General features: G+C 47.8%; 1 protein-coding gene across 1 annotated transcript in view; it reads right to left on the reverse strand.

Annotated features, from left to right (window-relative positions):
* The window catches only part of SLC19A2 (solute carrier family 19 member 2), a 33,583-nt gene that overhangs the window by 16,041 nt on the left and 2,483 nt on the right, over positions 1-15,059 (reverse strand). Inside the window, exon 3 of the mRNA XM_030202232.1 lies at positions 10,495-11,085. Within this exon, the coding sequence (XP_030058092.1) occupies positions 10,495-11,085 (591 nt within the window). The remainder of the gene's footprint in view (positions 1-10,494; positions 11,086-15,059) is intronic.

The following is a 15,059-nucleotide window of genomic DNA, read 5'->3' on the forward strand; positions in this document are numbered from 1 at the left end:
TGAGGTTGATCTGCATGCCCTTCCTCCACTGTATGCAAATTTATCTTGTGCATCTTCATTGAGGGTATCCTGAAAATCTGACCGGCTAGGTGTGTCCTTCGAGAACCCCTGCTAAGGTCTGGACTAGCAAGTTCCAGCCAGGTACTACATCTACTTTCACCTGCCCACAGCCAGCGACAGGCAAATATAGAATCACCTATGTACACAAACCCGATATGATAAGGGTTTCCTGGACAGCTGCCAATTAAAGGGACAGATCTCCACCCGAAACACCAGAAGAATGTGTCATGAAGGGAAAGAGCCCAACCAAGAGGCTGAGCAGAGAGTACATTGCTCTGGGCCACGAGGAAAGGCTTCTATTCAGAGAGCGATCTTAATTGGGAACAATTAAGTCTACACATTCCTCATAATTCTATAATCTTGGCACCTAAATGTAAGCGACGTTTGCACACTTGGATTACAGAATGCTAACAGCACGCACGCGCAAGTAACATTCTTACGTGAAAGAGTCGGTTAAGCGCAAAGCAGTATTCTACAGACTTTGCTAGGGCTGCTTTTATCTACATTCTTGGCAACAATGCTTGGAATTTTGATACTGGTCAAGCTGTAATCTTATTTAAATGTTAGCCTTCAGCGCTGCCAATGCTGCATAATTACTTGGGACATTAACAAGTGAGAAAGTATGAGGAATGTGGTTCATGGAAAGCGAATGCTACATACCTGTAGAAGGTATTCTCCGAGGACAGCAGGCTGATTGTTCTCACTGATGGGTGACGTCCACGGCAGCCCCTCCAATCGGAAACTTCACTAGCAAAGTCCTTTGCTAGCCCTCGCGCGCCCGCGCGCACCGCGCATGCGCGGCCGTCTTCCCGCCCGAAACCGGCTCGAGCCGGCCAGTCCAGTATGTAGCAAGACAATACACTTCAAGGGAAGACACAACTCCAAAGGGGAGGCGGGCGGGTTTGTGAGAACAATCAGCCTGCTGTCCTCGGAGAATACCTTCTACAGGTATGTAGCATTCGCTTTCTCCGAGGACAAGCAGGCTGCTTGTTCTCACTGATGGGGTATCCCTAGCCCCCAGGCTCACTCAAAACAACAACATTGGTCAATTGGGCCTCGCAACGGCGAGGACATAACTGAGATTGACCTAAAAAATTTACCAACTAACTGAGAGTGTAGCCTGGAACAGAACAAACAGGGCCCTCGGGGGGTGGAGTTGGATCCTAAAGCCCAAACAGGTTCTGAAGAACTGACTGCCCGAACCGACTGTCGCGTCGGGTATCCTGCTGCAGGCAGTAATGAGATGTGAATGTGTGGACAGATGACCACGTCGCAGCTTTGCAAATTTCCTCCATGGTGGCTGACTTCAAGTGGGCTACCGACGCTGCCATGGCTCTAACATTATGAGCCGTGACATGACCCTCAAGAGCCAGCCCAGCCTGGGCGTAAGTGAAGGAAATGCAATCTGCTAGCCAATTGGATATGGTGCGTTTCCCTACAGCCACTCCCCTCTTGTTGGGATCAAAAGAAACAAACAATTGGGCGGACTGTCTGTGGGGCTGTGTCCGCTCCAGATAGAAGGCCAATGCTCTCTTGCAGTCCAATGTGTGCAGCTGACGTTCAGCAGGGCAGGAATGAGGACGGGGAAAGAATGTTGGCAAGACAATTGACTGGTTCAGATGGAACTCCGACACAACCTTTGGCAGAAACTTAGGGTGAGTGCGGAGGACTACTCTGTTGTGATGAAATTTGGTGTAAGGGGCCTGGGCTACCAGGGCCTGAAGCTCACTGACTCTACGAGCCGAGGTAACTGCCACCAAGAAAATGACCTTCCAGGTCAAGTACTTCGGATGGCAGGAATTCAGTGGCTCGAAAGGAGGTTTCATCAGCTGGGTGAGAACGACATTGAGATCCCATGACACTGTAGGAGGCTTGACAGGGGGCTTTGACAAAAGCAAACCTCTCATGAAGCGAACAACTAAAGGCTGTCCTGAGATCGGCTTACCTTCCACTTGGTAATGGTATGCACTGATTGCACTAAGGTGAACCCTTACGGAGTTGGTCTTCAGACCAGACTCAGACAAGTGGAGAAGGTATTCAAGCAGGGTCTGTGTAGGACAAGAGCGAGGATCTAGGGCCTTGCTGTCACACCAGACGGCAAACCTCCTCCAATGAAAAAAGTAACTTCTCTTAGTGGAGTCTTTCCTGGAAGCAAGCAAGATGCGGGAGACACCCTCTGGCAGACCCAAAGAGGCAAAGTCTACGCCCTCAACATCCAGGCCGTGAGAGCCAGGGACTGGAGGTTGGGATGCAGAAGAGCCCCTTCGTCCTGCGTGATGAGGGTCGGAAAACACTCCAATCTCCACGGTTCTTCGGAGGATAACTCCAGAAGAAGAGGGAACCAGATCTGACGCGGCCAAAGGGAGCAATCAGAATCATGGTGCCTCGGTCTTGCTTGAGTTTCAACAAAGTCTTCCCCACCAGAGGAATGGGAGGATAAGCATACAGCAGACCTTCCCCCCAATCCAGGAGGAAGGCATCCGACGCCAGTCTGCCGTGGGCCTGAAGCCTGGAACAGAACTGAGGGACCTTGTGGTTCACTTGAGATGCGAAGAGATCTACCAGGGGGGTGCCCCACGCCTGGAAGATCTGTCGCACCACACGGGAATTGAGCGACCACTCGTGAGGTTGCATAATCCTGCTCAACCTGTCGGCCAGACTGTTGTTTACGCCTGCCAGATATGTGGCTTGGAGCACCATGCCTTGACGGCGAGCCCAGAGCCACATGCTGACGGCTTCCTGACACAGGGGGCGAGATCCGGTGCCCCCCTGCTTGTTGACATAGTACATGGCAACCTGATTGTCTGTCTGAATTTGGATAATTTGGTGGGACAGCCGATCTCTGAAAGCCTTCAGAGCGTTCCAGATCGCTCGCAACTCCAGAAGATTGATCTGTAGATCGCTTTCTTGGAGGGACCACCTTCCTTGGGTGTGAAGCCCATCGACATGAGCTCCCCATCCCAGGAGAGACGCATCCGTGGTCAGCACTTTTTGAGGCTGAGGAATTTGGAAGGGACGTCCCAGAGTCAAATTGGAGCAAATCGTCCACCAATACAGGGATTCGAGAAAACTCGTGGACAGGTGGATCACGTCCTCTAGACCCCCGGCGGCCTGATACCACTGGGAGGCTAGGGTCCATTGAGCAGATCTCATGTGAAGGCGGGCCATGGGAGTCACATGAACTGTGGAGGCCATGTGGCCCAGCAATCTCAACATCTGCCGAGCTGTGATCTGCTGGGACGCTCGTACCCGCGAGACGAGGGACAACAAGTTGTTGGCCCTCGCCTCTGGGAGATAGGCGCGAGCCGTCCGAGAATCCAGCAGGGCTCCGATGAATTCGAGTTTCTGCACTGGGAGAAGATGGGACTTTGGGTAATTTATCACAAACCCCAGTAGCTCCAGGAGGCGAATAGTCATCTGCATGGACTGCAGGGCTCCTGCCTCGGATGTGTTCTTCACCAGCCAATCGTCGAGATATGGGAACACGTGCACCCCCAGCCTGCGAAGCGCCGCTGCTACCACAGCTAGGCACTTTGTGAACACCCTGGGCGCAGAGGCGAGCCCAAAGGGTAGCACACAGTACTGGAAGTGGCGTGCGCCCAGCTGAAATCGCAGATACTGTCTGTGAGCTGGCAGTATCGGGATGTGTGTGTAGGCATCCTTCAAGTCCAGAGAGCATAGCCAATCGTTTTGCTGAATCATGGGGAGAAGGGTGCCCAGGGAAAGCATCCTGAACTTTTCTTTTACGAGATATTTGTTCAGGGCCCTTAGGTCTAGGATGGGACGCATCCCCCCTGTTTTCTTTTCCACAAGGAAGTACCTGGAATAGAACCCCAGCCCTTCTTGCCCGGATGGCACGGGCTCGACCGCATTGGCGCTGAGAAGGGCGGAGAGTTCCTCTGCAAGTACCTGCTTGTGCTGGAAGCTGTAGGACTGAGCTCCCGGTGGACAATTTGGAGGTTGAGAGGCCAAATTGAGGGAGTATCCTTGCCGGACTATTTGGAGAACCCACTGATCGGAGGTTATGAGAGGCCACCTTTGGTGAAAAGCTTTCAACCTCCCTCCGACAGGCAGGTCGCCCGGCACTGACACTTGGGTGTCGGCTATGCTCTGCTGGAGCCAGTCAAAAGCTCGCCCCTTGCTTTTGCTGGGGAGCCGCGGGGCCTTGCTGATTCGCACGCTGCTGACGAGAGCGAGCGCGCTGGGGCTTAGCCTGGGCCGCAGGCTGTCGGGAAGGAGGATTGTACCTACGCTTGCCAGAAGTATAGGGAACAGTCTTCCTTCCCCCGAAAAATCGTCTACCTGTAGAGGTAGAAGCTGAAGGCTGCCGGCGGGCGAACTTGTCGAATGCGGTGTCCCGCTGGTGGAGAGACTCTACCACCTGCTCGACTTTTTCGCCAAAAATGTTATCCGCACGGCAAGGCAAGTCCGTAATCCGCTGCTGGACTCTATTCTCCAGGTCGGCGGCACGCAGCCATGAGAGCCTGCGCATCACCACACCTTGAGCAGCGGCCCTGGACGCAACATCAAAAGTGTCATAAACTCCTCTGGCCAGGAATTTTCTGCACGCCTTCAGCTGCCTGACCACCTCCTGAAAAGGCTTGGCTTGCTCAGGGGGAAGAGCATCAACCAAGCCCGCCAACTGCCGCACATTATTCCGCATGTGTATGCTCGTGTAGAGCTGGTAAGACTGGATCTTGGACACGAGCATAGAGGAATGGTAGGCCTTCCTCCCAAAGGAGTCTAAGGTTCTAGCGTCCTTGCCCGGGGGCGCCGAAGCATGTTCCCTAGAACTCTTAGCCTTCTTTAGGGCCAAATCCACAACTCCAGAGTCATGAGGCAACTGAGTGCGCATCAGCTCTGGGTCCCCATGGATCCGGTACTGGGACTCGATCTTCTTGGGAATGTGGGGATTAGTTAATGGTTTGGTCCAGTTCGCAAGCAATGTCTTCTTCAGGACATGGTGCAAGGGAACAGTGGACGCTTCCTTAGGTGGAGAAGGATAGTCCAGGAGCTCAAACATTTCAGCCCTGGGCTCGTCCTCCACAACCACCGGGAAGGGGATGGCCGTAGACATCTCCCGGACAAAGGAGGCAAAAGACAGACTCTCGGGAGGAGAAAGCTGTCTCTCAGGAGAGGGAGTGGGATCAGACGGAAGACCCCCAGACTCCTCGTCAGAGAAATATCTGGGATCTTCCTCTTCCTCCCACGAGGCCTCACCCTCGGTGTCAGACACAAGTTCACGGACCTGTGTCTGCAACCTCGCCCTGCTCGACTCCGTGGAACCCTGTCCACGATGGGGGCGTCGAGAGGTAGACTCCCTCGCCCGCATCGGCGAAGCTCCCTCCGCCGACGTAGTCGGGGAGCCTTCCTGGGAGGTGGCCGCGGTCGGTACCGCACGCGGTACCGACGTCGGGGACCTCAACCTGGGCGATGGGCCAGCCGGCGCCACGCTCGACGGTACCGGTGGCGCAAGCACCGCCGGTACCGGAGGGGTAGGGCGCAACAGCTCTCCCAGAATCTCTGGGAGAACGGCCCGGAGGCTCTCGTTTAGAGCGGCTGCAGAGAAAGGCTGAGGGGTCGATGCAGGCGTCGACGTCAGTACCTGTTCCGGGCGTGGAGGCTGTTCCGGGCTGTCCAGAGCGGAGCGCATCGACACCTCCTGAACAGAGGGTGAGCGGTCCTCTCGGTGCCGATGCCTGCTGGGTGCCGAATCCCTCGGCGACCCAGAGCTCTCGGTGCCGACACGGGGAGGAGACCGGTGTCGATGCTTCTTCGATTTCTTCCGAAGCATGTCACCGGAGCTCCCCGGCACCGACGAGGAGGACGTCGAATCCACCCGTCGCTTCCTCGGGGCCGAGACTGAAGAAGGTCGATCTCGGGGGGGCTGTACCGCAGGAGCCCTCAGGGTAGGCGGAGACCCACCCGAGGGCTCACCGCCACCAGCAGGGGAATGGACAGCCCTCACCTGCACTCCACCCGATGCACCACCGTCCGACGACATCAGCAGACGAGGTCCTGGTACCACCGACGTCGATGCAGCTATCCGATGTCTCGGCGCCGATGCAGAGGCCCGATGCCTCGATGCACTCGATGCAGGGGCGGCCGAGGAAGATGGTCTGGACGCTGACGACGTCGATGCACTCGAAGATCCCGGTGCCGATGCCGACGAAGAGCCCGAGAACAACACGTTCCACTGGGCTAGTCTCGCTACCTGAGTCCGCCTTTGAAGCAGGGAACACAGACTGCAGTTCTGAGGGCGGTGCTCGGCCCCCAGACACTGAAGACACGACGAGTGTCGATCAGTGAGCGAGATAACCCGGGCGCACTGGGTGCACTTCTTGAAGCCGCTGGAAGGCTTCGATGTCATGGGCGGAAAAATCACGCCGGCGAAATCAAAAGCCGAAATGGCGAAATTCGAAGCACCAAATTTAGAGGGAGAAAAAATCTCGACCGAGGCCGAAAAAAGGCCTACCCCGACGACGAAAGAAAACTTACCGGGGCAAAAAAGCTGGAAGTACGGGGAGGATTTACACGAAACCCGGCGGGGGGTTTCCGGAGCACTTCCCGACTATGACAAAACTTTCCCGAAGGAAAAAAAACACGTTCAAACAATTGGACGCGCGAGGTCGACTTTCCGGGGCTCGACACGGCGAAAACACGACCGTACCGAGTGCGGACAAAAGAAGACTGGCCGGCTCGAGCCGGTTTCGGGCGGGAAGACGGCCGCGCATGCGCGGTGCGCGCGGGCGCGCGAGGGCTAGCAAAGGACTTTGCTAGTGAAGTTTCCGATTGGAGGGGCTGCCGTGGACGTCACCCATCAGTGAGAACAAGCAGCCTGCTTGTCCTCGGAGAATTCTTTTCAACCCCTCTGTTCCACAGGAACGGGTTTTCATTGGCAACACACAATGCAACCATAAAGAAAAATATACAGTTCATGCTTGAAAGAGCCAAATATATGAATTATGCATTTCTCACATGGAGAAACAAGTACAGAAATCCCTTTAATACAACATGCTCCGTCTGCGTCCTGGAATTAATCTGTCGATCTTAGAGTAAATACAAATCAAGAAATTCACAGCACCTGCAACCTAAGCTATCAAGTCTACTGTTCTTAACCCTCAAATGCACCAATGAAGGGTCCCTCAAACAAAGCCCTACTCACCGTATACTACTACTTATTCATGCAAAAACATTACAGTACACTTGATTTTTTAGTTAGCTGTATCAAAACATTGCAATCATGTTTATAAATCAGAAGCAGACGGAACAACACAGCCTGGGGCCAAATTCAACCTTTGGGAGCCTTTTGGCCCAGTCCATGAGTTCTATTTGTTCTAAAAGTTCATCAATTTTTGGTACATGGACAATATAATCAATTTAAGTCACGTAAGAGCCTCTGCAGCGACTCATTTCACACAAGGAAACACCCTGCAACTCGCCTGAATATTCACCGAATTCTTTATGCAAGCTCCTTATTTATTCATCCACGCTACTTATATATGACAAAATTCTTCAAAACTTAGAAAACTCATCTTAATTGCGCTGTTCAAACCGGACCTGCGCCCACTGACAGAGGTTATTTAAATATTGGCGGTAAGTTTTTATTGCTTTCTTTTAACTGTTTTAGTTCTCACTTTTTCCCTTTACTACTACTAATCATTTCTATAGCGCTACTAGATGTACACAGCACTGTACACATTATATGCAGGTACTTTCTCTCTGTTCCTAGAGGACTCGCAATCTACTTTTTTTTTTTGTACCGGGGCAATGGAGGATGCAGTGGGAATCAAACCCAGGTCACCAGGATCAAAGCCCACTATACTAACCATTAGGCCACTGCTCCACTCCAATAAAATTTACAGTCAGTCACAGTGGGGCTCGAACCTGGAACCTCTCAGCTGGCCGTTCTAACCACTACTGTTCTTTTTTTCATTCTCTTACCTACATCATGCTGACTATACAGTCCTGCTTTAAACACCTATTAACTAGCTTTCAGGAAGCATTTTATTTTTTTATATGGAATGCATTATTCTGGAAATGGAAGTACATAAGTACATAAGTAATGCCACACTGAGAATAGACCAAGGGTCCATCGAGCCCAGCATCCTTTCCACGACAGCGGCCAATCCAGGCCAAGGGCACCTGGCGAGCTTCCCAAACGTACAAACATTCTATACACGTTATTCCTGGAATTGTGGGTTTTTCCCAAGTCCATTTAGTAGTGGTTTATGGACTTGTTCTTTAGGAAACTGTCTAACCCCTTTTTAAACTCTGCTAAGCTAACCGCCTTCACCACGTTCTCCGGCAATGAATTCCAGAGTTTAATTATGCGTTGGGTGAAGAAAAATTTCTCCGATTTGTTTTAAATTTACTACACTGTAGTTTCATCGCATGCCCCCTAGTCCTAGTATTTTTGGAAAGCATGAACAGACGCTTCACATCCACGCCACTCATTATTTTATATACCTCTATCATGTCTCCCCTCAGTCGTCTCTTCTCCAAGCTGAAAAGCCCTAGCTTCCTTAGCAATATTCAGATATCACTCATGTCACAATTCACAGGATTTCACTTTGATCAGCGGCCTTACAAACGCAACTGTACCCAAACCAAATTCAATTAGTTAACAACAGTTACAAGAACAGAAAAATCCAGGGGGTTTAAAAAAGATGCAAAAGCACTCTGGCACAAACCACCACTTGCCATCAAAAGAAAAGATGTCACCAGTATAGGCTGGTGCAACCTCCACCACAGAGGTCCATGGGGGGTTGGGTGGAGGAAGGGGAGACGGAAACTGACAAACACATAGAACAAAACGAAAATCCCAAAAGCAAGTTCTTTCCACATCACAGCAAAAGAAACACAAAGGGGCCCTTTTACTAAGCCGCGTAAGCGTCTACGTGCGCGACAAAATGGAGTTACCGCCGGCTACCGCATGGCTCGCGGTAATTTCATTTTTGGGGCACGTCCAAAAAATAATTTTTATTTTTGGACACGCATATCAGATGGCTGGCGGTAAGGTCTCAGATCCAAAATGGACGGACGGCAATTTTCATTTTGCCACACATTCATTTTCGGTAAAATTTTTTAAAACGCGTTTTTGCAGGTGCGATGAAAAATGATTCTGCGCGCATCCAAAACACCCGCCTACACTTGCAGGCCATTTTTCAGTGCAGCTTAGTAAAAAGACCCAAAATAAGACATCTCTTAATTTTTTTTTTTTTTTTTTAAAGGTGCAGTACAATCAGAAAAAAAAAAATCTTGAAACATCTGGCTTGAATACCTATCTTCTAAATACTTTTTCTTTTTTCTTTTTTTTATTATTTTATTTATCACTTTTCACATTTTAGTTCAAGTACAATTCTTGAAATCAGCAAAGATGACTATTAGTCATTCATAACATAAAGGAAATTCTTAGAGCAATCTAGATTAAACAAAAATCATGATCTATTTCTCATCTTTAGTCCACAATATGGAGGCATTACTACACTATACATCAGGAAAATTATAATAATAACAACTAAGAAAAAGGTGGCTGAGCAGAAGGTCCGAGTATAAAACTTTACGGCGTAGAAGTTATTACAGGTCCCGGTAGCAAAATGGGCAAGCCAGCTAACTTAGAGTCCAAAAAAGAGCTCAATTGTTTAGAATCATAAAATATATATTTAACAGAATTTAACTTTATAACACATTTGCATGGAAAGTTTAACCAAAATAATGCTCCCAATTGCAATGCTTTTGGGCGAAGTTTGAGAAATTCCTGTCTTTTCTTCTGCGTTACCTTTGAGACATCTGGGTACATTCTTATATTATAACCTAGGAAATTCTGTTCTCTGTGCAAAAAATATTGCTTTAGTATCCAGTCTCTATCAGGTTGTAGAATAAATGTAACTTTGAGTGTTGCTGACGTAAGACCCACCATATCATCTTCTATCATTTGTGTCAAATTTACATCCCCAGTTTCTACTGGGGGAATTACTCCATCTGCTTGCTCGGAATCTCTCTTCAAAAAAGACGTTACATAAAATATCTTTGAAATAGGAGGATATGACTGTTCGGGTACTTTCAATACTTCTGTGAGATATTTTTTAAAAGTAATAAGAGGTGAAATAGACAGCTGCTTTGGAAAATTTAACAGTCTAAGAGTATTTGAGCGTTGGTAATTTTCAAGCATTTCAAGCTTATTTTGTAGGTATAAATTTTCCTTAATCAGGTTAACTTGCAGCTGTTGGCAACTTTGTATAGCTTCTAAATACTTTTTCAACCCTGTAGATCATAAACATAAGACATGAGCTGCTTGTCCTTTCGATAAACTCTTTACTCTCTCTGCTCTCCTGCGAAGAAGATGCCTTACTACCTCACTTGAATTGAAAATAAAACACTTCTCTGTTAATCGGAAATCATGCTCTTTGATTTATAATTTGTTTCACTTACCAGCTTATCCATCTTGCATTCCGTTTTGTTTAAAGGAATATTCACTTCCATGTCCTCCCAACCGGGTTCGTATTTTAAGTCAGAAACGTTTCCAGCATTTATACCCTTGATTTCTTTACTAATGGGATAATTTGATCGCTGATGAAAGAAGAGGCTTTTCTGTGGCATTGGCAGAAACCAGGAAGTAGCAAAGGCAACAGACATACATGTTAAAGAAATTACATTCAAACTGAAGAGAGACCAATTGGCGACAGACACCAGAATCTGTCCTGCCACAGAACCTATAGTGTATCCAGCTAGAGTGGCACTTCGACAGTAGCTGGTGACTTTCTGGTATCTAGAAACATCTACAACGCTGTAGATGTAGGAATAATAAGCGATGTCGGTTGCTGTCGCAACGCCATAGAAAAACTCAAGGAACTGAACCGCCAGCACACCTTCAGCATACAGCAACATGAACCATGTGACGATAAAGCTAATCCCTTGGAGGAGGATGAGGGGTTTATAGCGAAGGTAGTCCGTGGCCAGGAATACAGGAAACAGTAGTACTAGATAGGAGTAGGTCCATACTGGGTAGATTTCATTGAAGACCTGGAGAACAAGAGAATGACAGACAATTCAAAAGGTACTTTTGAAATGTTACTCCACATTTCTCTCAACAAGCAAGAGCCCTAAATTGCCGGTTTAAATGGTATTTTAGCCTTCCTAATGTGGCAGAAGATTTAGGTTTATTTTCAAATATGTCATGCAAGATTTCATTTTTTTTTTTTTTGGTTGTTTGTCCCTGAAGTGACATTTATTCCTAACAACTGACTTCATCTGTACACTATCTTCAATGAGAACTGGGTGATCAGGGGTCAAATCTGCAAGCCCAATCATAGGAGGCTAGCTGAGTGGAAGCCAGCGAGTGTTGAGCACCCCCTAATTTCGTACAAGTGCCTTCACTGTGTCCAGGAAGGGGTAATTTATACTTTCTGGCACCCCCAATCATTTTGGAAAGTTGACACCTATGATCCCAATATTCCCTTGTTAAGCCTTCCATTGTCCATAACTACTAGTACTCGGGGGGTGGGGGGGGGGAGAAAACCTCTACATTTAAAGCAGAATACCCACTATCAATGTTCACTGTAAGATGAGTGAGAGCCCTCTATTTATATCCCTGCCACTGGGGGTGCTGTTTCAATATCATATTTTCAATAGCAAGGGACAGGCAAGTTACTGCAGAACTCCAGAAGACCTGCCTGTCCATGATGACAGGAATGCACTTGGAGGACTCCCACACAGCTTTGAAGGAACATTGCCCACTATATAATTACAAGTTTGGCTCTGTAGAAGTATGGTACAGCCAAAGACCCCCACCAGAAGGGTGGGAGGCCAAACCTTAGGTTCAGGCTATTAGAAACTCTGGCCAAGTCTGAAATCTAATGGCTAGATCTCCTGGATGTGCCAGATTGAGATGCTGTCTGTCCGACCACCCCACCTGCTCGTATATCTGATCCTACTGTATTATTGTGGTGAGTAACAATAAAGCTGAATCTTCTTGCAACTTGTCTCCTCACTCTTTCTTATACAATATCTAAAGGTTTAATTAAACCCTTTAGCAGGGATGGTTATTAGAAAGTGCCTGGGGACACATACATTAATAGAGAGTCAGATAAGCGCAATTCAGATTATAGATCTTAGCCTTCCAGGAAACCTCTCTGGTATGTGGCCGCCTAAGCAACATACCAGAGGGGATCCATGGGGTGGTTTTCCCCAATAGAATACATTGGTGCTCTCAAGTCACTTTTTGACTCCTTTTAGCAGCTCTTCCCACTAGTTTCCTACAACCCTTAGAAGCAGCCATTATCGGAAGTCACAGTTTATCTCAACTTCACTAGATCCAATCGGTCCATACTGGCAAATACTACCAAGGACTGTATCAACGTAACAAAATCGGACAGGGACGGAGGCTTCTGCGAGCAACGAACAGCACTGAATGTGCACCTCTTCACCTCTCAGGCTACCAAGAGCTCCTGCCTGAGCAGGCTTACTGAGGTGGTGGTATGGAAATGAAAGAAACAGCAACACCCCCCTCCCAAAGGAACGTACGGAGGAACCATGCCTAAAACACTTGCTTTCACTGTTCCCTCTAAGCTGAGTGGGCATTGCTGCCGGGGGAGGGGGGGGAGGTGATGCTTCAATATTGTGTTTTCAGTCACTAGGGACAGGCAGGTTCCCTAGAGTCCTGCAGAGCTTGCCTGTCCCTCACTATTGGGGTTGATACTTCACTATCGTGTTTCCCACTGGCAACACTGCAGGAGCAAGACTCCTGCTCAGCTTAGAGGACCAGCGCTTGCTTTCCCTCTGCAAGGCTCACCTGAACACTTGCTCCTATATTAATGCATGCTATCAAGGCTCAGCATAAAATTAAAGGGCACTGGTTCAACTACCTACTGTTCTATGCTGGTGTAAATAGCTTAGATACATTTTATACATTTATTTTTTTGTAAGTGTGCATGTGTTCATGTAGTCTCCCCTCAAACTTGGAATGGTTATAACTAGCTGCACCAAATTTTGTGTACAGTTAGATGCCTGGAAGACAGAAAAACCTGATTTCCCCTACTTTATTTCTGAACACTGATAACTTCAGCACCTTAGGTGAATCTCTTCATAAAGGCAGTTAATAAATCCCAATAAACAAACAAACTTTGTTGTTTGAAGCCTAGAAAGGCATGGGTTTAACCAAAGATGTCTAGAATGTCACACCTTCTACTGACTTCCTTTCCATGTACTTTTCCCTTGCATTCTCTGTGGGGCTTCTGAGTCTACTCAAGACCGAGCTTATCGTCTTTCCACCAAAACCCACTTCTCCTCTTCCTCCACTTTCTATCTCAGTTGATAACACCTTCATCCTCCCCGTCTCATCTGCCCGCAACCTCGGAGTCATCTTTGACTCCTCTCTCTCCTTCTCTGCGCATATCCAGCAGATAGCCAAGACCTGTCGCTTATTCCTCTTTAACATCAGCAAAATTCGCCCTTTCCTCTCTGAACACACCACCCGAACTCTCATCCACGCTCTCATTACCTCTCGCCTTGACTACTGCAACTTACTCCTCACCGGCTTCTCACTTAGCCACCTATCCCCCCTTCAATCTGTTCAGAACTCTGCTGCACGTCTCATATTCCACCAGAACCGATATACTCATATCACCCCTCTCCTCAGGCCACTTCACTGGCTTCCGATCAGATAACGCATTCAATTCAAGCTTCTCCTTCTTACCTACAAATGCACTCAGTCTGCTGCCCCTCACTATCTTTCTACCCTCATCTCCCCTTACGTTCCCGCCCGTAACCTCCACTCACAGGATAAATCCCTCCTCTCAGTACCCTTCTCCACCACCGCCAACTCCAGGCTCCGCTCATTCTGCCTCGCCTCACCCTATGCTTGGAACAACCTTCCTGAACCCTTACACCAAGCTCCCTCCCTGCCCGTCTTCAAGTCTTTGCTTAAAGCCCACCTCTTCAATGCTGCGTTCGGAACCTAACCCTTACCGTTCAGTGAATCCAGACTGCCCCAATTTGACTGCCCCTATCGGACCGACCGTTCACTTGTCTATTAGATTGTAAGCTCTTTGAGCAGGGACTGTCTCTCTTTGTTAAATTGTACAGCGCTGCGTAACCCTGGTAGCGCTCTAGAAATGTTAAGTAGTAGTAGTAGTACTCACACGTAAGATTAAGGGCTGGATTCACCAACCTGTATTATTGTACTTTAAGGCAGACCCAATGACTGTCAATGGAGTCTACTTATAAATAACGAATGTATGTAAGTCTAGTTCTCTGTTTGCATATATCCTTCCCTACTTCAATATGCTTCCCAAATATTACATTTTATCAACTGTCCAACATATCTTAAATGTAAGCAAATGTCATTATGTACCGAGTGTTATTTGCCTGTATATTGAGTACTCTCAATATGCCCCTGAAATTGAGTTTTTTGGTGCACAATAAATATGCACCACCAAAGAGAGAGAGAGAAAACACAGCTAGGTGGGGCATGCTCATTTCAAGCTGTTCAACCATTGAGGCAATGAAAGCAAAATACCCCTTTGAAGCTGTCAATGGGCATTCAACAGCCAGGAAAACAAATGCACTTATATTCAGTTCTTATAACAAATGTTAACATTTGTGAAGACCTGAAACCTAGGTTTCAGACAGCCATATTTTTACTTGAGAAGTTGTGTACAGAAATGTATTTGACTACGGCATTTAAGTCCCAAACAACACTAATCTTTTTATCCAATGTAGGGAAATTGTTTTGTGATGGCATTACCTACCTATGAACTAACTTCCGTAAACTACTAAAGACTTATCTCTTTGAAAAGATATACCACAAAGAATAAAATATGTAATTTCTCCAAATACTCCTACAAATGTCTCTCTTACACCAGTATATTCTATTCTTAATGTCTGATAATGTCTTCTGTAATACTACTATCTCGTATTCCTAATGTCTGTCAATGTCTTCTGTAATGCCACTATTTTGTACTTCATGACCATGTAACCCAAAATTCTTCCGTAAAACC

The sequence above is a fragment of the Microcaecilia unicolor genome, chromosome 4 (assembly GCF_901765095.1).
Source record: "Microcaecilia unicolor chromosome 4, aMicUni1.1, whole genome shotgun sequence".
In the NCBI taxonomy this organism is placed as follows: Eukaryota; Metazoa; Chordata; class Amphibia; order Gymnophiona; family Siphonopidae; genus Microcaecilia; species Microcaecilia unicolor.